The sequence below is a fragment of the Labrus mixtus genome, chromosome 20 (assembly GCF_963584025.1).
Source record: "Labrus mixtus chromosome 20, fLabMix1.1, whole genome shotgun sequence".
NCBI classification, from domain to species: domain Eukaryota; kingdom Metazoa; phylum Chordata; class Actinopteri; order Labriformes; family Labridae; genus Labrus; species Labrus mixtus.
In genome coordinates this window covers 11,071,128-11,088,397 of record NC_083631.1, presented here as the reverse complement: position 1 = coordinate 11,088,397, position 17,270 = coordinate 11,071,128, and the positions used below count along the sequence as shown (strand labels likewise).

General features: G+C 41.9%; 1 protein-coding gene and 1 long non-coding RNA gene across 3 annotated transcripts in view; one reads left to right on the top strand and one right to left on the bottom strand.

The window, feature by feature from the left end:
* LOC132953982 (uncharacterized) overlaps nucleotides 1–17,270 on the top strand; it is a 111,431-nt gene that overhangs the window by 71,519 nt on the left and 22,642 nt on the right. The window lies entirely within an intron of this gene.
* Nucleotides 6,192–16,191, bottom strand: LOC132954696 (nuclear factor interleukin-3-regulated protein-like). 2 transcript variants are annotated; one of them, XM_061027323.1, is made up of 2 exons: nucleotides 15,888–16,191; nucleotides 6,192–10,420 (listed from the first exon to the last, which is right to left on the bottom strand). In XM_061027323.1, the coding sequence occupies exon 2, from the start codon at nucleotides 10,178–10,180 to the stop codon at nucleotides 8,318–8,320; it is 1,863 nt and encodes a 620-aa protein (XP_060883306.1). In that variant the 5' UTR covers nucleotides 10,181–10,420; nucleotides 15,888–16,191; the 3' UTR covers nucleotides 6,192–8,317. The 2 variants fall into 2 exon arrangements, with proteins under 2 accessions (XP_060883306.1, XP_060883307.1); XM_061027324.1 differs by lacking the exon at nucleotides 15,888–16,191 and adding an exon at nucleotides 15,094–15,443.

Genomic DNA, 17,270 nt, shown 5'->3' with positions numbered 1-17,270 from the left:
CCCTTGACAGTACACATTAACATATATCAACATACATACTCTTTGTGAACAAATTTCTGTATTTTTAGAATTTATCTCAAACATTGGCTTCAAATGGTAAATGACATGATAGCAGTTCAGTGTGTGACAACAAGCTGAAAAAATAATGAGCCGCTTTTCAAGAGGGAGCAATTAAAGGTGACACTGTAACAAGAAACTTCCACATTTGTGACGTCTGGTGTGGATTCATTGTCAGCCTTACATTTACCTCGAAGTCCTCTCACAAAATTTGCCATGATTTGCTAACAGTGAAAATGACTGCCATTGTGTTTTGTTGAGCCTTGCCGACCCCCCCGTCATTACTCGGGCTCCACTTTGGGAATCTAGTTGAAAGCCTGTGTTAGTAAGTTTTATAGAAGACTAATGGGTCATGAAATATGATGTTTTACCTTGAAATATGAAGGAATGTAAATCCCGTTTTCAGGGTTGACAGCTCCTACATTGTCAAATCTGTGAAATGATAATGATTGTCTGAATACATTTGTTCATACATCTTACAAATCTGGAATTGAGCAGTACAACATTTCCTTTTAATAAAAGTATTTTAGCTTCAAACCCTAAGCATGATGTAATAAAGAATACGTCTGCTGTGTCAAAATTCCAAAAAGAAAATATCTCTTTTATCATCATTTAAGGCCAAATCATTAAATATTAGCATCAGTGGTCTCTGTCTTATAGCAGTTGTGTAATATTAACAGTATTGCTTGACTCATGTCAGAGTGTTTTATCCCATAATTGCCTTCGCCTTTGAAATGACAGCTCTAAGCTTCTACCTCAGAGATCAATAGACCCCTTTTAAAAAATATCCAAAAAACCATAAACTCCTGGTCAACAGGTGAGCTTGCAGTGAGATTTTGGGTGGTTCTGTGGGGTTGTAAAGGAGCTACAGTTTGCTTTGCCAGAGATGCAATGAATGCACAACTGAATTGTCAGTTAGCCCCCTGTTTGTACGGGAGGTGTAGTTGGAACCGCTGTTTTTGTTTTTGGGTGGGGCTGCAGTGGTCACATACGCTGAGCAGTTTTCTGTTTTTTTCTTTCTTCTACCTCTGGCTGCAGTTAGTCAGTGGCCTTGTGGGCCTACATGAAGAAAGCCCGGGGGGGGGGGGGGGGGGAATGACAACGAAAGCTCTTGGTTTTACACCATGAAAAGGTGTGTCAACTGCTCTTTGGCCTGACGGGCCTCCATCAACATTTATGATCTGCCAACTTGCTCACTCTTTTTATGTCTGTTTCTCACTGATGGCAGATTCAAACTCGCCTTTTACCTGTCTTCAGGGTTAGGGTTAGGTGTGAAGTAGCAGAGCCAAATACTTGAACATACTGTACTTACTTTATTCAAATAGAGTTTTAAGGTATCTGGGAATTACTTGAGAATATTTTAACTGCTTCTGACTTTTACCCCAATGTCTGTACCTATACTCCTTACCAAGCGGCAACCTCCAATGTTGAAAAATGAAGCCTATGTGAAATTCCAATCAAACTGCAGTGCCTCAAGTGTCATAATGAAGGCTGTCAGCGTTGTGTACCCGCGTGCTTGTGCTCGTGCATGAAGTGTACCGTGCCGAAGCACACCTCTCCGAAGTGTGCCAAAGCCAAGGAAGTGTACCGTGCCTGAGCACAGCACGGAGCGGTCACACTGGCCAAACTAACTGGACTTTAGGGTTGAAGCGGGCTTGGCCACGGTAAGAGGCCTTTGCATTGTAGCTGTTTAACAGGAGCTAAGCTTCACTTTAGCTAAATCTTGTTGCTGACCTTAAAATATTGGCTTTGTTCGTGGAGTTTTTATTTTATGGAATATACTGGCTATACGCTAGATCGGTTTGTTTCAGCAACCATGATATTTTTTCGGCCTGCCTTCACTCCACATATCTGCCTGCTTATCATTTAGCCATACTTCAGTTGGCGTCAGCACTTCCATTGTGGTGAAATGCAAATCATTGGCTTCATTACGATTCTTCAGAAAACGATGCGTGACATCTCTGAGGGTAATGCCATGTTTTATACACTCAATGCTCCTTAACATAACATGCTTAGTACTCCTACCTTACGTCATTGCCCTCCATCTTCCTAAAAATCAACATACAACCATATTGACATCAATTGGATCGGACAAAAAAAACTGAAAATATTTTTTTTTGGTGTGCCCATCAGTGCATGTTACATAGATGTCACATGATGTAAACATGCAAGTATTTTCAACCAAAAAGGCAGTACATTTTTTATTTTAAAAATTGATTGTGTTGTGGTTTCCCAGTATGATACAAGGTTAAGAACGCATATGACACAGCCAGTACAAATGCCTTTCAGAGGAGTAATTTTTACTTTTACACTATAAGTACATTTCTTGGCAATTTTGTCTTTGTCTTTGTAATGAAGAATGTTCTACAACTTTAATCTTTTACTGTTTTTTATTCTCCCCATCTGTCATATTGATTACGTGATGTGTGCACATTTGCTGTTTTTTATTTTTCCATCTCGTCTTCCCTCTTTGTCCCCTTTTTTCCTTTGTCTCTTCTACACTCTGATATGATCTGGCAGAAGCTGAAGGTCAGCCCTTCGCTCGAGTCGACTGCTGTGTGCTAGTCATCAGCAGGTCTGCTGCTGCATTTGCATTCTGCTTTGTTCAGCAGGAGGAATAGTGTGGGAGTGGGGGATCCCATGCTCTTCAGTTGTAGGTGTAGAGAGGTGATTCAGACTCCATATGACTTGTTTTTTCCCCACCAGATACTGTACTGTACTGGGGATGTTGTTAACATATGGGTCACATGAAAATAGTGTTAAGTAAGTTAAGGATTAACTAACTTGATGAATCAAATATAGGGCTGCTCCAATTTCTCATCACATGGTTTTACTCACCTAAACACAAACAAATGCATCTCTAAGAAATCAGTTACATTTTTATGTTATTTATTTTTTTTATGGAAAAAAAAAACTTCAGCGGTCTGCAGATCTTGCATCACTTTTCAAGTCACCTAGCTCTTTGCAGTGCAATTGAGCATTCACTTTTACAAGGGCTTCTGTTGGTTTATGATCGTGTGCATGACCTAGTGAGTATGATGGAGACAGAAAAGGCTGGGAGGGAGGGCTACAGTGTGCCCAAAGCTAAATCGGGGCAAGGCCACTCCCTGCCTCAGCTCTTTCAATCAGCCAGCCGCTTCAGACCAGTTTGAATGTAGGTGAACAACAGCAGGAGGATAAAATGAGTCATCTATCTCGTCTTTCTCTGAGGTCTTCTGCTAATATAAAAGATATTTTCCTTTTTAGTGTAAGAGTGTATCTTTAGCTGAAACGCCTCATTTAAAAAATCAAATAGATTTTTGAATTTTTGTGTCTTTAGAGAAATGTAACCTCCTCTTACTACTCATCAATCTCCCCTCACATTTATTGTTTCATTAGACTACACTCGATCTACTTGTAACCTTTTTATAACAAGAGATGAGGTGTATGCTGAGCCTCGGGCTGCAAGCTTTGTAATGTTTAGAAGAAACTGATTTGGATCATGACTCTTTGGTTTGCTTGTTCTTTTGACTGTCAGATGACACTGAGCACTTTTCCAAGAAGTGCACAGACAGAGGAGAAGAAGCCACAGGGCTCAGCTAATGTTGCGATGTTTAATTTAATGATGTTGGATTAGGGGAGTCTTCAGTCTTAGAAAGTTTTGAATTCACGCCGTAAAGGTTGTGAGTAAAGACAAGTCGGTTCATGTAAACAGCAGAGTAGTGAAACTGTGCAAATCATCACTGCGCATTCTTCACATGTGTACTCTGTGTGTTTGCATGCACACTTGCAGTGCACATTTGTATGCACAGGTGCGTTTGCACAGAAGCTATATAGGAGAAAGATGACAGTTTAAGGTCAGAAATGGGGTCGTGAAGTTAAGTGAAGTTATGCACTGTATGTAGGTCAGCGTATGTATGACAGGTATGGCATATATACCAAAGGGGACTGTACTTTAGAGTATGCAAGTTTAATAACTTTTCAACCATGTTAGCTGAATCCGACCTGACTTTAGAGGCATCCTGAACGCTGCCCTAGAAATGTGTCATCTTGGAAACAAACCAGCTTTCTGCCAAGCTGGAATCTGCTCTCACCCTCCCTCACATCCCTCCCTCACATCCCTCCCTCCTTCTGTGCTCTACTAACCTTAACTTTGCCTAGGGTGTGGAGGGGAGCCAGGTTACACTAGAGCCCTGTTTCTGAGAGTGGCGGGAGCATCTCTTCTGCTATAAAGTCAAATCAAGTGACACAGATCGAGGCCGTAACCTTCATCGGTCCGACCACCATCGTGCTCTCTCTTTGCCTCTATCCACTTCTCCTTTTTTCTGTCCTCTCCCGTCCTGCGCCATTGACCTACTTTCCTCCTGACCTGTTTATGCTAGCTCCAGTGCCGCAGCCATTCAAATCAGGGAACTCAGCAAAATCCTGCAGGGAGTGTCACCTTGATACAATCCCATGGGTGCTGCATGTGTTGAGTGGCCACTGTAAGAAATTTAATGAACAACCCCACTTAAATCCATAATCTTACAGGGACGGCAGTCTGTTAGGGTTTTCTCCTTTTTCTGTGTGTGTGTGTGTGTGTGTGTGTGTGTGTGTGTGTGTGTGTGTGTGTGTGTGTGTGTGTGTGTGTGTGTGTGTGTGTGTGTGTGTGCATGAATTGCTTATGTGTTTGACAGGCAGCATTGTGAAGGGCATTGATGTGTCAGCCTCAAAGAGGTGCTTTGTTTGCAGGTTTAGATCAAGTTAGTGCACTGGGTTAACCCCCCCCCCCCCCCATATCCTCCCCCCTCCTCTTCCTTCCCCCTTCATCCTCCTCCCTTTGCCCTTTATGATTTTTAAAATCATACTTTTGGTTTTGAAGGGGGCAGTGAAACATATAGTATGATTTGTGTGCTCTGGTAAAGGAACCTATTTTAGGGGGCAATAAACATTTGATCAGTTTGCATTGATATGCAGTTTGATATCATTATTTCTTTATTTTTTTGCATTTATTTAATAAATGTATCCTTTATTAGGAATACGTTGACATGGTGAAGGGTTATATGCAAGCTGTATACTCAAAGTTTAAAACATGGTGTCATATAGCCGATGAGTCTGGACTTTGATAACACAGCTGCCTTTTCTGTGTCAGGACAAAGAATGCGGTGGGACTCAGCCAGGAGGTTGGCGGGACAGTTGAGCTGGCAGCAGCAGTCAGAGGCTCAGACTGTCTCTGCCCTGGCTTTGTCCTGATCATCACACAGAGTCGACTCTCATTTCAGATTTGAGCCTGTTGCTTTTTTTTTTTTTTTTTTTTTTTTTGCTTTTTTTCTCTCACAACTCTGCGATATTCTGAATATCAGGGGGGAAAACACCTGTCAAAGGTGGTACACCAAAAAGTGACCATGAGATTATGTTAGAGCAGAGATGTATTTTAAAAGTAATAAATGTGGAGTGTTTGATTAAAGAGATTTAAATATGACTTTTACGAGCATAGGCTTTATTCAGAGGAATTGTGTTGGCATATATGAGAACAACTTTTGATTGTATTTTTATGCATCATGGCTGTAAGCAGAAGCAGGTCAGTGTTACTTTGGGGGAGTTTTCTGGCCCCAATAGGCAAAGTGTGTCAGTGTGAACCTTCTCTCATTACAGTTTAGCCTTGGATGCCAAAAACAGGGTTTTGCCCGTGAGGAATTAGTAGTCTTTATACAAGGCTACTGTATCTTTGCGCACAGAAAACAGGGCATGCCATGTCAAACTTTAAGATCAAGTTTGAGGCGTGATCTGAAGCACCAGACCTAGAATACCTTACAGGTGTGTATTTAAATAAAATGGTGTAAAAATAGTTCTCCTTAAGGAAATTTCATGAATAGTAAATATAAAAATGGTATTATAATTGCCCAAATTTTATCAGCTTGGTTCCTGATTGTGATTCATCTATTACGTCAATCAGTCAGTAACATAATACCGAACTGTTTGGACTGCCATAAAGTTAATCTTCATCCAATGTAATATAATGACCAGTCTGGCTGCTTGCTTTTATGTGCTGCTATGGCCAGATGGCTGATTCGATCGGTGTTAACCTTGTGTTGTGGGATGATTATGGTTTGTAATAAGACTCTGTTTGAATGTGTGTACCACCTAACAGTGATTGAATGACAGAGAAAAACAGGTATTTTTCATGATATGTTGATAAGGTCAACATTCTTTTTATTTCACTTTTCGGTCTTTAAATGCTCCCATCTTCCACAATGAACATTAGTGTCTGTACATACATATTCATGTCAAAAGGAAGGGATGGTAATGACCAACCAGTCCAACCACCACCCAACTTTAAACACCACACTATCTTTGCCTGTTTTTTCCCTCTCATCTTTTTCATAAAACCACAAACATTACTGATTAATACACACTGAGAAGTGGGGAGAGGGAAAGAGAAACGAGGCAAATACATGTTATCACTGTCAATAGGAGAAAAGACACAGTAAAAATGAAAACAGAACAACACCTTTACGAATTTTAAAAAAAGGATATAAAAACCAATGAAATAAACATTACAGTGCTTTACATTTATACACAAGCACCAAAAGCCAAACATGGTACATAGACTCTCGTTAAAAAGGATCCGGTGCAGATTCCTCGCTGCCCAGATGCAGAACTACCATGAGAAAAGAATGACTTTCCCCCTTAAATGAGAAGTGGAGGCACATGGGAAACAAGAGACAAACTTCGATTTCATCCATATAAGCTCAAATTTGTGTTTGTACATTTTCAACATTAGAACTTGGAGGGTTCAAGAAATGTCATTTTTCATGTTCTATCTCACCTACAGATTCAGCATTCATGTGCAGGAATCTGGATAAAGATCAATTTCACAATAATTAAATTATCTGGAATCAAAGATAAGCCACAAGCCCTGCTTGTTCACACCATGGAACCTCTATTCATTTATGTGAATGTCCAGTGTAGAGGACTCTTTTCTTATGTCTTCACACCTTAACTTGACCTTAACTTGAAACTCAGTTCACTCTTGTGTGATTGCATGAATTTGAGTTCCTGATTTTTACTCTTGCCTCCCATGCTTACTTTACAGTTTAAACTCGAGGCTGCAATATGTATCCTAAAAGGTCTGTACACATTCTCTGTCTATGTTCCTGTGGGCTTTTCTACAGTGATAGGCGTGTGGAGAAGAGGGAAATAAATACATTGGGCCATTTAATGGTGACAACAACAACAAGATATGATTGATAAAGCTCAAATAAACTAAAGGCTTATAGCCTGCAGCTGGTGAATCCACCAAATATTTAAAGGCTGGTTAAAGGTAAAGAAATTCAAACATTTTATTGAGGCCCTTGCCTCAGGAAACAACATGTTCTCCATTCAGTGCTGTAGGCGCTCCAAACTGGATGGCCATTTCTGTGTAAACAGGGCATTAACAAATTATTAATGCTAAAGCTTGACAATCAAAAGTGAGGCCTTTTAATTCAAATGGGTCCTGTAGCGGAAATGTGGCTGTACAGTGATTTTTTTTCAAAATAAGATGGTCACTTTCAAGACCCTCTTTAACCGTTGCAGGTTTGTCACTTTTTTGTTGAACTTGTATTCAAATTTCTTCGTAAAATATATATTTATAATAGAAACATATATTCATATATCACAGTAATATACAAACCAAGTGCTTAAAAATAAAGGTAATTGTGATCTTTTGTGTAATAATGAAGATGACTGGGGAAAGTATGGGGCGGTAGAGGTAGGGTCTGGGAAGAGGCATGGAACTTAATATTTGCAGTGTTGGTGATTCTTTGGTCAAGGGAATGTTCCCAGTGTACGTTTGCATTTGATTTTTAATTAAGGCATACAATTGTATGTTTGTCTACAGTCAGATATGTACCAAATTTATAGTACTAATAAAGCTCAAAACTTTTCCTACATTCTTTTTTGTTAGTGGTCAAAATATTGATGGTTGCTGATGTACTCTGCTGGATGTTGTTGGATGAAAAAGTTAGAAAATCAGGCAGTTCCATTCCTCCTCTTATCACATAAACAAAAGTGCTTCTGTAAGTATGGAGAGGATGTAAAAATGATAAATATGTACAACATATACAAATATATTACAGCCCTACAAGTTGTCCATCTTTTTTGGTGATATTCAGGGAGTAGGGGATTAGAAAAGCCCAGCTTCCTGTCCCAAGGGCTTAAGGAGGGGATTCAATTATAGGGCAAAGGCATGATGGCAGGGTAGTTCTTAGACGAGAAATGTCTTATGTCCAAGTTGTGACTTTTTTTTTTTGAAAGTCACTTAATCTCGCCTCTTGTTTCGTCGTCCACCTGTGTCTTTCTTCCCACTTTCCTTCCTTACCCCCTCCCCTGAGGCCCCTTGTGTACAGTCTTCACCTTGGCTCTCCCTGGTAATGTTCTGCTGGGGCATGAGGGACAAGTAGGGGTGCTGGGGTAGGGGAGGGGGTGTTGAAGAGGGAGGGGTTGTCGGGGACTCCTGACCAGAGGAGTGGCCACCACTGCATCCAGAGCTCATGGCCCTGTGTTTAAGTCTGAGTTTGTGTGGCAACGCCGTGCCCTTCACCTCCCCCTGTGCATCCCGGCCCTGGGCCTGCGGGCAGCCCTGAGAGGAGGGCGGAGGCGAGGCTGGCTGGTGGAGGCCAGACAGGTGTTGGTTGCTGTAGCTACCCATATCTGAGCAGGACGAGGAGGGAAAGTCGTCATCATCCGTGGAGGTCTCTTTGTCAGAGCTGCGGTGATCTCCATCACTGGACGAGGTCAAATTGCAATTGATTCTAGGTTGACCTTGGTAGAACGCCTCCCTCCTGGACCCACCCTCGTAGGTGAGCACGGGTGGCTCCTCATCTTGGGCACTGAGGTATGAATGGTGAGGCTGCTGGAGATGGTGGTACAGGGGGGATTGGTTGACTCCCTCTATTTGTCTGTGAAGGAGCCCTGCAGATGATTCGCCCTCTTGCTGGTGTGGCTGGTGCTCCTGCTGCAGGTGCTGCTGGGAAACTTTGTACATGTTTCCTTCCTCAGCCTCATTACGACTGTCGACTGAGTGCTGGTATGGAGATGGTGGTAATAACTTCATTTCTAGCTGTTTTTTCAACTCAGCCAATGCCTTAGTGGAGCCCTCAGTGATGGACTGCTGCAGTTGACTAACACTTGTCTGGCTGCTGTGCATCTGGCCTGCTTGCAGGTTGGTGTCCTGGGGCCTTTTCAGGCTTTCAACCGGATAGGAGGCACTGCTGGAGCCGTATAGAATAACACTCCTCTGGGCAGCAGGTGGGTGAGGGGCAGGCTGGCCGACAGTGTTGATTGTGGTAACAGACTCCTCATGGGGTTGTTGTTGGTGAAGGGGATGCTGCTGTTGATGGTCGTGATATGCAGCCTTGAGCTCCTGAGAATGCTGCTGGATTTGGTGGTGAGTGGGCACAGAGGCAAGACCACGGTGGATGTTAAACATGATCTGGGTGGTGGTGCCATTGGCAATGTCCATCTCTAGCCTGTCACCTTCCTGTTTTATCTCAAAAGGGATTGGCTCAGGGCTGTCCCTGGAGGATCCATCAGACATGTCAGAGAGGGAGCCACGTGGGGAGTATTTCCCCAATTGCCGGTGGCTCTCACCATGTCCTGACTGCTCCGTTTCTGAGGAATCCGAGTTCATCATCACCTGAGAACCACTAGAGTAACCGCTGGAGTAATACTGGGTCGAAGAAGAGGATGAGCTTCCATTTCCCCCGTTGTTGCCTCCACTAATCTGTTGACTCTTTTCAATGTAAGACGCAGTGCTTATGAGGCCAAAGCGCAGCTTCAGCTGGAGCAGCTCTGTCTTGAGCCTCACGTTCTCATCATTCAATGCAAGGACACGGTTTTCCAAAACCATATCATTGATACGACGCTTTTCCCGGGAGCGTTTGGCTGCTTCGTTGTTTTTACGTCGTTTCTCCCAATAAGAGGCGTCCTTCTTCTCATCAGAGATGAATTCGCGCTTTCGCCTGCAGCTCATATTGTTTTTAGGCTTGATGAGACGCCCTAAGCGAGTTGGACTGCCTTGCACAGAAGAAGAGTCTTCATAGCCACTGAAGTTCTCAAGGCAGTTTAGGTCATTCCCTGAGGTTTTATTTAATGTCTTGAGAGCTGATGTCAGATTTTCCATTCTTGTCTTGTGGCAGCCAGTTTGAAATGTTCATCAAGGTACTAGGCAAGTGTCCAGACTTTTCACAGACTGTAGTTGTATCAGATCTGTCTTGAAAAGCACAAATGATTGATCTCCTTGATCTCCTCACAACCAGCAGGATGTAGGGCAACCCGTTTTCCTCAGCATGTCAATCACTTTGGGATTTTGGTTTTCTCTGTCTGTCTTGGTTCCCTTGGGGGTTGGCTGCAAGATGAAAGGCTGCAGAGACAAAAAAGAAAGAAAGAATAACATTAATCATATATAACATCAGACTTAAAACAATTTATTTTAAGGAATTTCTCCGGTCCTTTCTCTGACCTAAGTTTCTAACCCTAACCCTGACCAAAGACACATCCAAACAGCTTTTCTTTGCTGTTTCTGCATGTCTGGCTTTAAGTGACAGTTTCTCCCGTGGCAACCAGTAAATGGTCACTAGACCTCACAGTCTGACCTTTTGGCCTCGCTATTGATCTGCTCTGTCTGCGGCCTATGGCCCCTGACCCTTAGCCTGACATGTTGAGGTTGACTTTTGTGATGTAATGAGAGCAATGACTTCATTGCCAGGCTGATGATCTTGTCTCATCTTATCTCTCAGTAGCTAAACACTGCCCTTATAATGGTTAAATGTTAAAATACCTATGCTCATATTTTTATAGATATACATGGCATCTGCCAATACACATAAAAAGATTACTGATTCAGCACAGACATTGCATCAGCCGAACATGTGCTGAGAGCCCCCAAAAATAGACTGTTGTAGGATAAGCTCTTTTTTTGAGTATTTGGGCTAGACAGAGCAGAGTGAGTCACACGCAGGTAGGTGTTTCTTGGATCCATTTAAGAATATTTCATTAAAAATATCTTCCGTGAGAGAAAGCCCGCCACTCTAAGAAACATTATCCACAAACACTGCTTGAGCACTCCCCAATGTGTTCATCCGCAGAGGAATGTGGCAGCATTCCTTGCCAAAACAACTCAACGCTAAAATCAATGATGCATAGTGAGCAGATAAGGCAGACAAAGGCAGCAGCCGGTGCAAGTGGAGGATAAATGAGACTGAGGAGATCCGGAGGTGTGGGGGCAGTGCGGAGGTGGGACATCGATAAATATAGGTCAAGGGCTCATGGGAGGCAAATGGGGGCAGGTATAACATGGCTTGTTATCAATCAGTGAAAACACTAAAGCAGATGAGAAGTGTCAGTACAATGCAGGTGCTTCAACAAAGAAGGGAGTCAGCTGTAAAGAGCTGCACAGGTTTATTACCTGACAAAACCATAGCCTAGATACAAAGAGGGAATAACAAATAATTCAAGAAAAAGACCTCCCTTTAAAACTCTTCCTTCTTTTTAAGACCTGTTTAACCTGTTTCTTGGCATTAACAACACACAGACACTTCCTGGAAAATAATTAGGTCGCACGTGTACGTTTCCACATGACTTGAACTTTTTTTGGAAATGTCAAGCAACAACAAACAAAGCAGTCTTTCGTCACTCAAACTACTAGGAACCTGCAGAATGAGTTAGGTTTAACTGTATAATGACTATTACACTGGCTGAATCTTTAATCTCATAATCTCCAGATTGATAATCTTGTGAGGCGTTTCTACTGGTTTTACTGTCTCTTCCCCCGGGATCCGACACCATTACGTAACTACAGGTGAACTGTCACCGTGATTTTTAATTTTTGTCTGGATTCACTGAACGATGTAAATGAAAGTCAGTCAAAGTCCCTTCAGAGGTGCAAATTTAATCCAGGAAGCTACTTTTCATGATTTATTTTTTTGTGTGTCTGGGTTTTTTTTTTTTTGTACATCTGCTTTGCTGAAATGTTTCAGGTCATCCACGTGAGCATCTGACATGTGGCAGGTTGGCACAAGAGAGAAAAAATGAGCGGAGAGACTTTTTCTCAGCGTGTCCCACTGACCCAGAAACTGGGGACCGGCCGTGCTCTGTAAACACAAGCCTCACTGTACGGCTCACTGCGAATATAGGTCAGCTGAGCTGCAGAGAGACGAAGCCGCCAGAGATCAGAAAACCAGACAAAGACAGACGGAAAGGCCAAAAAGAGCAAGGAGGAAGAGAAAATTAAAGCTTTGTATCAAAAGAGATAGATATGAAAGCCAGTGGAGCAGAGTCCAAGACATGAATAAAGGATCCATTAGGGAGATTTCAAACAAAGAGAGGGATGTTGGTGTGATAACTTTATACTGTAACTAGACTGGGGGGGGGGGGGGGGGGTAACCAAAGGCAGTTGTGATAATATTGTTATTACATCAACAGAAGGAATGAGTCACCCATAGCAACAAAAAGGGGCAGCCAATCATGTTGGACCTTCTCCCCCTTCCTCTAACAAGTGGTTTGATCAAAAGCAAAATGGTCAGAATTTACTTTCAGTAACAAAAGGACAGTGGTTGATGTCACTGAGTGCGCATGTAACATATCACCCCTACAGTCACATTGAGCTAGAAAACTCATGAATGAACTCTGTTGCTTAAATAGCTCACAGTGGTGGCTCTTGTGTTTTTCTGAATCTCCTGAATATTCAACAACGATTTGAATAAGCTTGAATCATACTAAGGTGTTTTTTTTTTTTGGCTCGCTTTCACAGCTCATTCTGTAATCCATTCCATTCACCCTATCCTGTCATTCAAAGACAACACATTCATTTTTATTCCTATGGCCACAGAAGCAGAAATGAATGAATCCCTACTACAAAGGCAAGGGGGAAAATGCAGCCATTTTACTTGAAAGCATTTAGCAGCTCAAGTTTGCAAATAAATCCAACTGATGTAAGCACAAATACAGTGCAACACAACCCCGCTCCTCTGCACACATTCCCTTGACCTAGATTACTCTTTCCAGTTTACCATAAAGTCTTCACGTGTCATCACTGGGTCTCTGTGGCACTTGTGGAATGATAGCACAGGAATAGAATCCAAGTTGCACTCGTTCACACAACCACAGGACGGGCCCTGCAAGAGTCTAATTGTGGCAATGAGCTTTGGAAACAGAGGTATGAGTTCAAAGCCCTGTGCACGTGTTTCTGTGGAGCGTTTCAGGAAATGGGAGCAAGTCTAAAATAAAAAGGAGGGGCGGGTATTCTAGAGAGAAGGAAAAAAAAAGAGAATGATGAAACTGTTGCCTCCCTTTAACCTGGAAATTGCTATGTATGGCACGTGGTGGAGAGTTGGGGGTCATGGGTGGGGCCTGCCTGAATTCCAAGTCTGGGGGCAGAAGGAAAGAGAGCAGAGAGGGGGTTGGCTAAGAATCGGGCAGCGTGCCAGGAAGGCAGAGTCCGATCCGAGCTGGATGCTTGTTCCAAGAACACACAGGGCCATATAACCCCTCTCTGGAAAAGAGAAAAAAAGGCTGAGTGACTCAGTCCATGTGTTGCACTAGTCACATGCGCTCATGTGGCCTACTAAATGCTGTAATTCGCCTCTGTGCTGGCTCCAAACCACAGTGCAATAACAAAGCACAGCCCTCATCTTTTATCATCTTTCATGTGCCAGGAAACTCCGAGAAAGTTAAGAGGCCATAAAGTGGGACAGGATGTAAACTGCTCCATGAACTCAACTCCCACAGTTTGATGTTGTTAACCTGTATTGGACCTTAAGAACTACAGCTGTCTCTGCAGTGTATGTTATTTAAATACTTGAAATAGATATTTTTTTTCTGAATGTTTTTTTTTTTTTTTTGATAAGTGAAATAATATTTAAGTTGCCAGCCATCAGCTTTTAAGTCTTCTATTTCCGCTTGTCTTTTTCGTTTCTGTGTTATGGCTGGGAGGGAATGTATTTTGGTTTGGTTTTGAATCAGCCTTACTAGTCAGAGGCGGTTGAGCGCTTCAGCTCCCCCCCCCCGCACAGGCCCATTGTGACCTACATTCATGGCTGGCATAGAGACCTAGTGTTTGCCAACCAATTGGCAAAGTGCAGCCCAGCATAGCCACAGTCTACGGGGTTCCGCCAGTTGCGTAATCTGCCCCTTCTTTTATCCACTTTAATTATTTAATTAATTTATTATGCAACATGCATAACCTACAGTGTTTCCTACATGGCGAACATATCCAGATGTGGCCCTTTTGAAATGACAACGTGGAAAATGCTTCCAGTGACACCTCATCACACTGAGAAGAGACATGCTGCTGGACACTTTGGAAATAATAGGCCTACTTAGAAATCATTCTAATAAATCTGGATGTCGTTTGTACGCACTGTTAATAGATTTGACTTATTTAAATATGAACTAATATTGCATGTGATTTTTTAACCCGGAGGAAATGACCGCGAAGACCGTGCCCACGTGCAGTGAATAAACCACAAAGCCAGCGAGGAAATGAGGCCAAGATGGAGTTTCTCATTCAGAACAAAATGTATTAAAAAAATAATAATAATAATAAAAAAAAGCCTAGACATATGCTTCATAAAATTAATTGTGTTGTTATCTTTGTGCCAACAAGTTCTCACATTATGTTCCAGAACAACGGTGTGTGCAGGACTGCGGCCAAACGGAGTGCGCAGCTCAAGTCTGAATAAATGCTAAGGTATTGTTTAATGTCGCCTTCATAGGTTGAGCGCAAAGCAAGTAATCCCTCACATAGCAGCACAATGTGAGAAATGTGTTACCCCGCATGCCGCCTTTGTTGCACTGTCTGACAAATCGTCCTCATGCATATTTAATCGGATCAGCAGTCACCCAAGGCGACTGCATGAATCCAACGATGCGCTAAAAAAAACACGCCAAACTGGCGCGTCTCAACAAATAATCCACACACCTTCATTAACCATGCTATTAAGAATGAATTCGTCCACATTAGCTCCAAACAAAGCGGCTTCAACACCACAAACACATGACCCACATTTGATCCAGATGTTCTGATCCCCAGCTCACCTGGCAGCGCGTGCACTCAGCAGAGCCCGCGAACTTCAGCACTCTTCATCCTCTCTATGTCTGGCTGCCCGAAATTTAAACAAAGCCAAAGAAGGTAATCGAACAAAAAATGTCCACATGTATCCAGGAACGGATGATCATGCCTGTCTGTCGCTGTGCTCTGGATTGTGTTGTGCTTCTTCAGACTGATCGGCCACTAAAGGGTTAACCCAGAGGGCTGCACAGCCGCTTTAACCTTTACAAAGAGCTGCTACACGTGACGGAGAGAAGTGTGTCCTCGGATCCTGCATGGGATTTTTTCCAGTTGTCTGACTAGCCTACTAACCCAAAACAGGGCGCGTACTAAAAGAGAGACGCTCTGCAAAATATTCACTTACAATTACTGTCACATTAGACCAATCATAATGATGTTCTCCTAATAATAGCCTAATAATAATGATGGTAATTATAATAATAGTAGGCTAAATATATTAATAGTACTAATAATTGCTGAATTACAATCAACAACTTGAATAAAGACTAAAGAGTCATAACCTCTGGCTGCCCACCAACCCTCCCACCCCCCTCACACACTCCCCCATTCTCACACTCAGACCCTTTTCCTCGCCTTGACATTGAGAAAATGCGAGCAGGTATCAAAACAAATACATCTGAAGTAGCCAGAAATGTGAAAAAGTAATAATAGTCAAAAAAGCAGTTACTAAATCCATCATATGAACTTAATATTTTATGCTATAATTATTATTAATAATAATAATAATAATAAATAAATAATAATAATAACACAAACTTACCGTTTTCGTCTAACAATTCAGTTCTAACAATCCACTTTTGGCATCAGCTGCTGCTTTCTTCCACACACGACTGAATATAATGTAGGGTAACACAAAGTCCGTCACTTTCCAAACACCAGCTCTCCCATTAGCGCAGGTATATGAGTGAGTGTGGACACAGTGCCGCTTGTTTTGAATGCGCTCCTCATGTTATGTTTGCCCCAATTCCCCCCCTCTCTCTCTTTCTCTCTTTCCTCTTCTTTCTCTCTCTCTCTCTCTCTCTCTCCCTCTCTCTGCTTCTCTCTCTGAGTCTCTAAATGTATGTTAGTAGGTCAGTTGTTGCATAACAGGACGCTTTGGGTGCCTAGTCACGTTTTTTGTTTCTCTCTCGTTCGGCCCCCTCCCTCTCGCCTCGCCCTCAAATCCTGTTGAAGGAGCGGAGATGCTTGGGTCGCGCAAGGGGAGGAGCCAGACCTGGAGGGGGAGGGGCTAGGCTCCAAGCTAGACACAGTCAGATGATGGCCTGTGATACCCATAATAAGGTTACTAGACATTACAAAAAACAGCACAGTGGAAAACCACATAGAAAGAAGCAGTGTGTTCAGTATCCTGATTTACCCCCTGCTCCTGCTCTAGGAAAACAAGATTCTCAGTACAACACACACTTTTTCTCACAGACCCACTTTTATTTCACATTATTTCCTCTTTTGGGTAGCTATACAAGATTAAAGTATATATATATTCACTTCATTCTCTCTTAATAGAAAAGCGAGAAGACTCAAAGGTACGGCCAGCAGATTTAGCGTTTAATAGATAGACTGGTTAATCATTAGAAATATATGTAATTCAATTCTTCTTAGACAAATTATTAACAATTATTTCTTCCTATCAACAATTCTTGACAGATATCCACAATGTCATTCTTAACATTCAGAATATCTGAAATAAATTCTTTACCAGGACAAATGTCCATTAAAAAAAACTACAATTCAAATTGTTGTCTTAAGTTTAATTCAATTATTCAAACTGAAAAAAATATTCCAGATATCCATAATGTAATTAAACATATCCTAATTTTAAAGTATAACTAGCAAGGATTGGATTGTAGCACATATCTGAAATGGGAGGGTTTTTTTTCCAAAGGAAAGGGATATGTTTGGTATATGTGCACATCTGAAATAACAATTCTAAATAAGGATATTTTAGTTCTGACTGGGAGAAATGCTATTAAGGATATCTTAAGATATTATTAGTGATTTAAGTGTGTTTGCTTTGAATATTAAAATGGTTTGCCATTTATCAATCTTTTCCCTGTACAGTCAATGCTGTACACGTCGTGAAAAGTGACTGAATACATTTTGTCAAAACGTCTCAGCACTTGTTAAATGTCAAATATGATTTCTT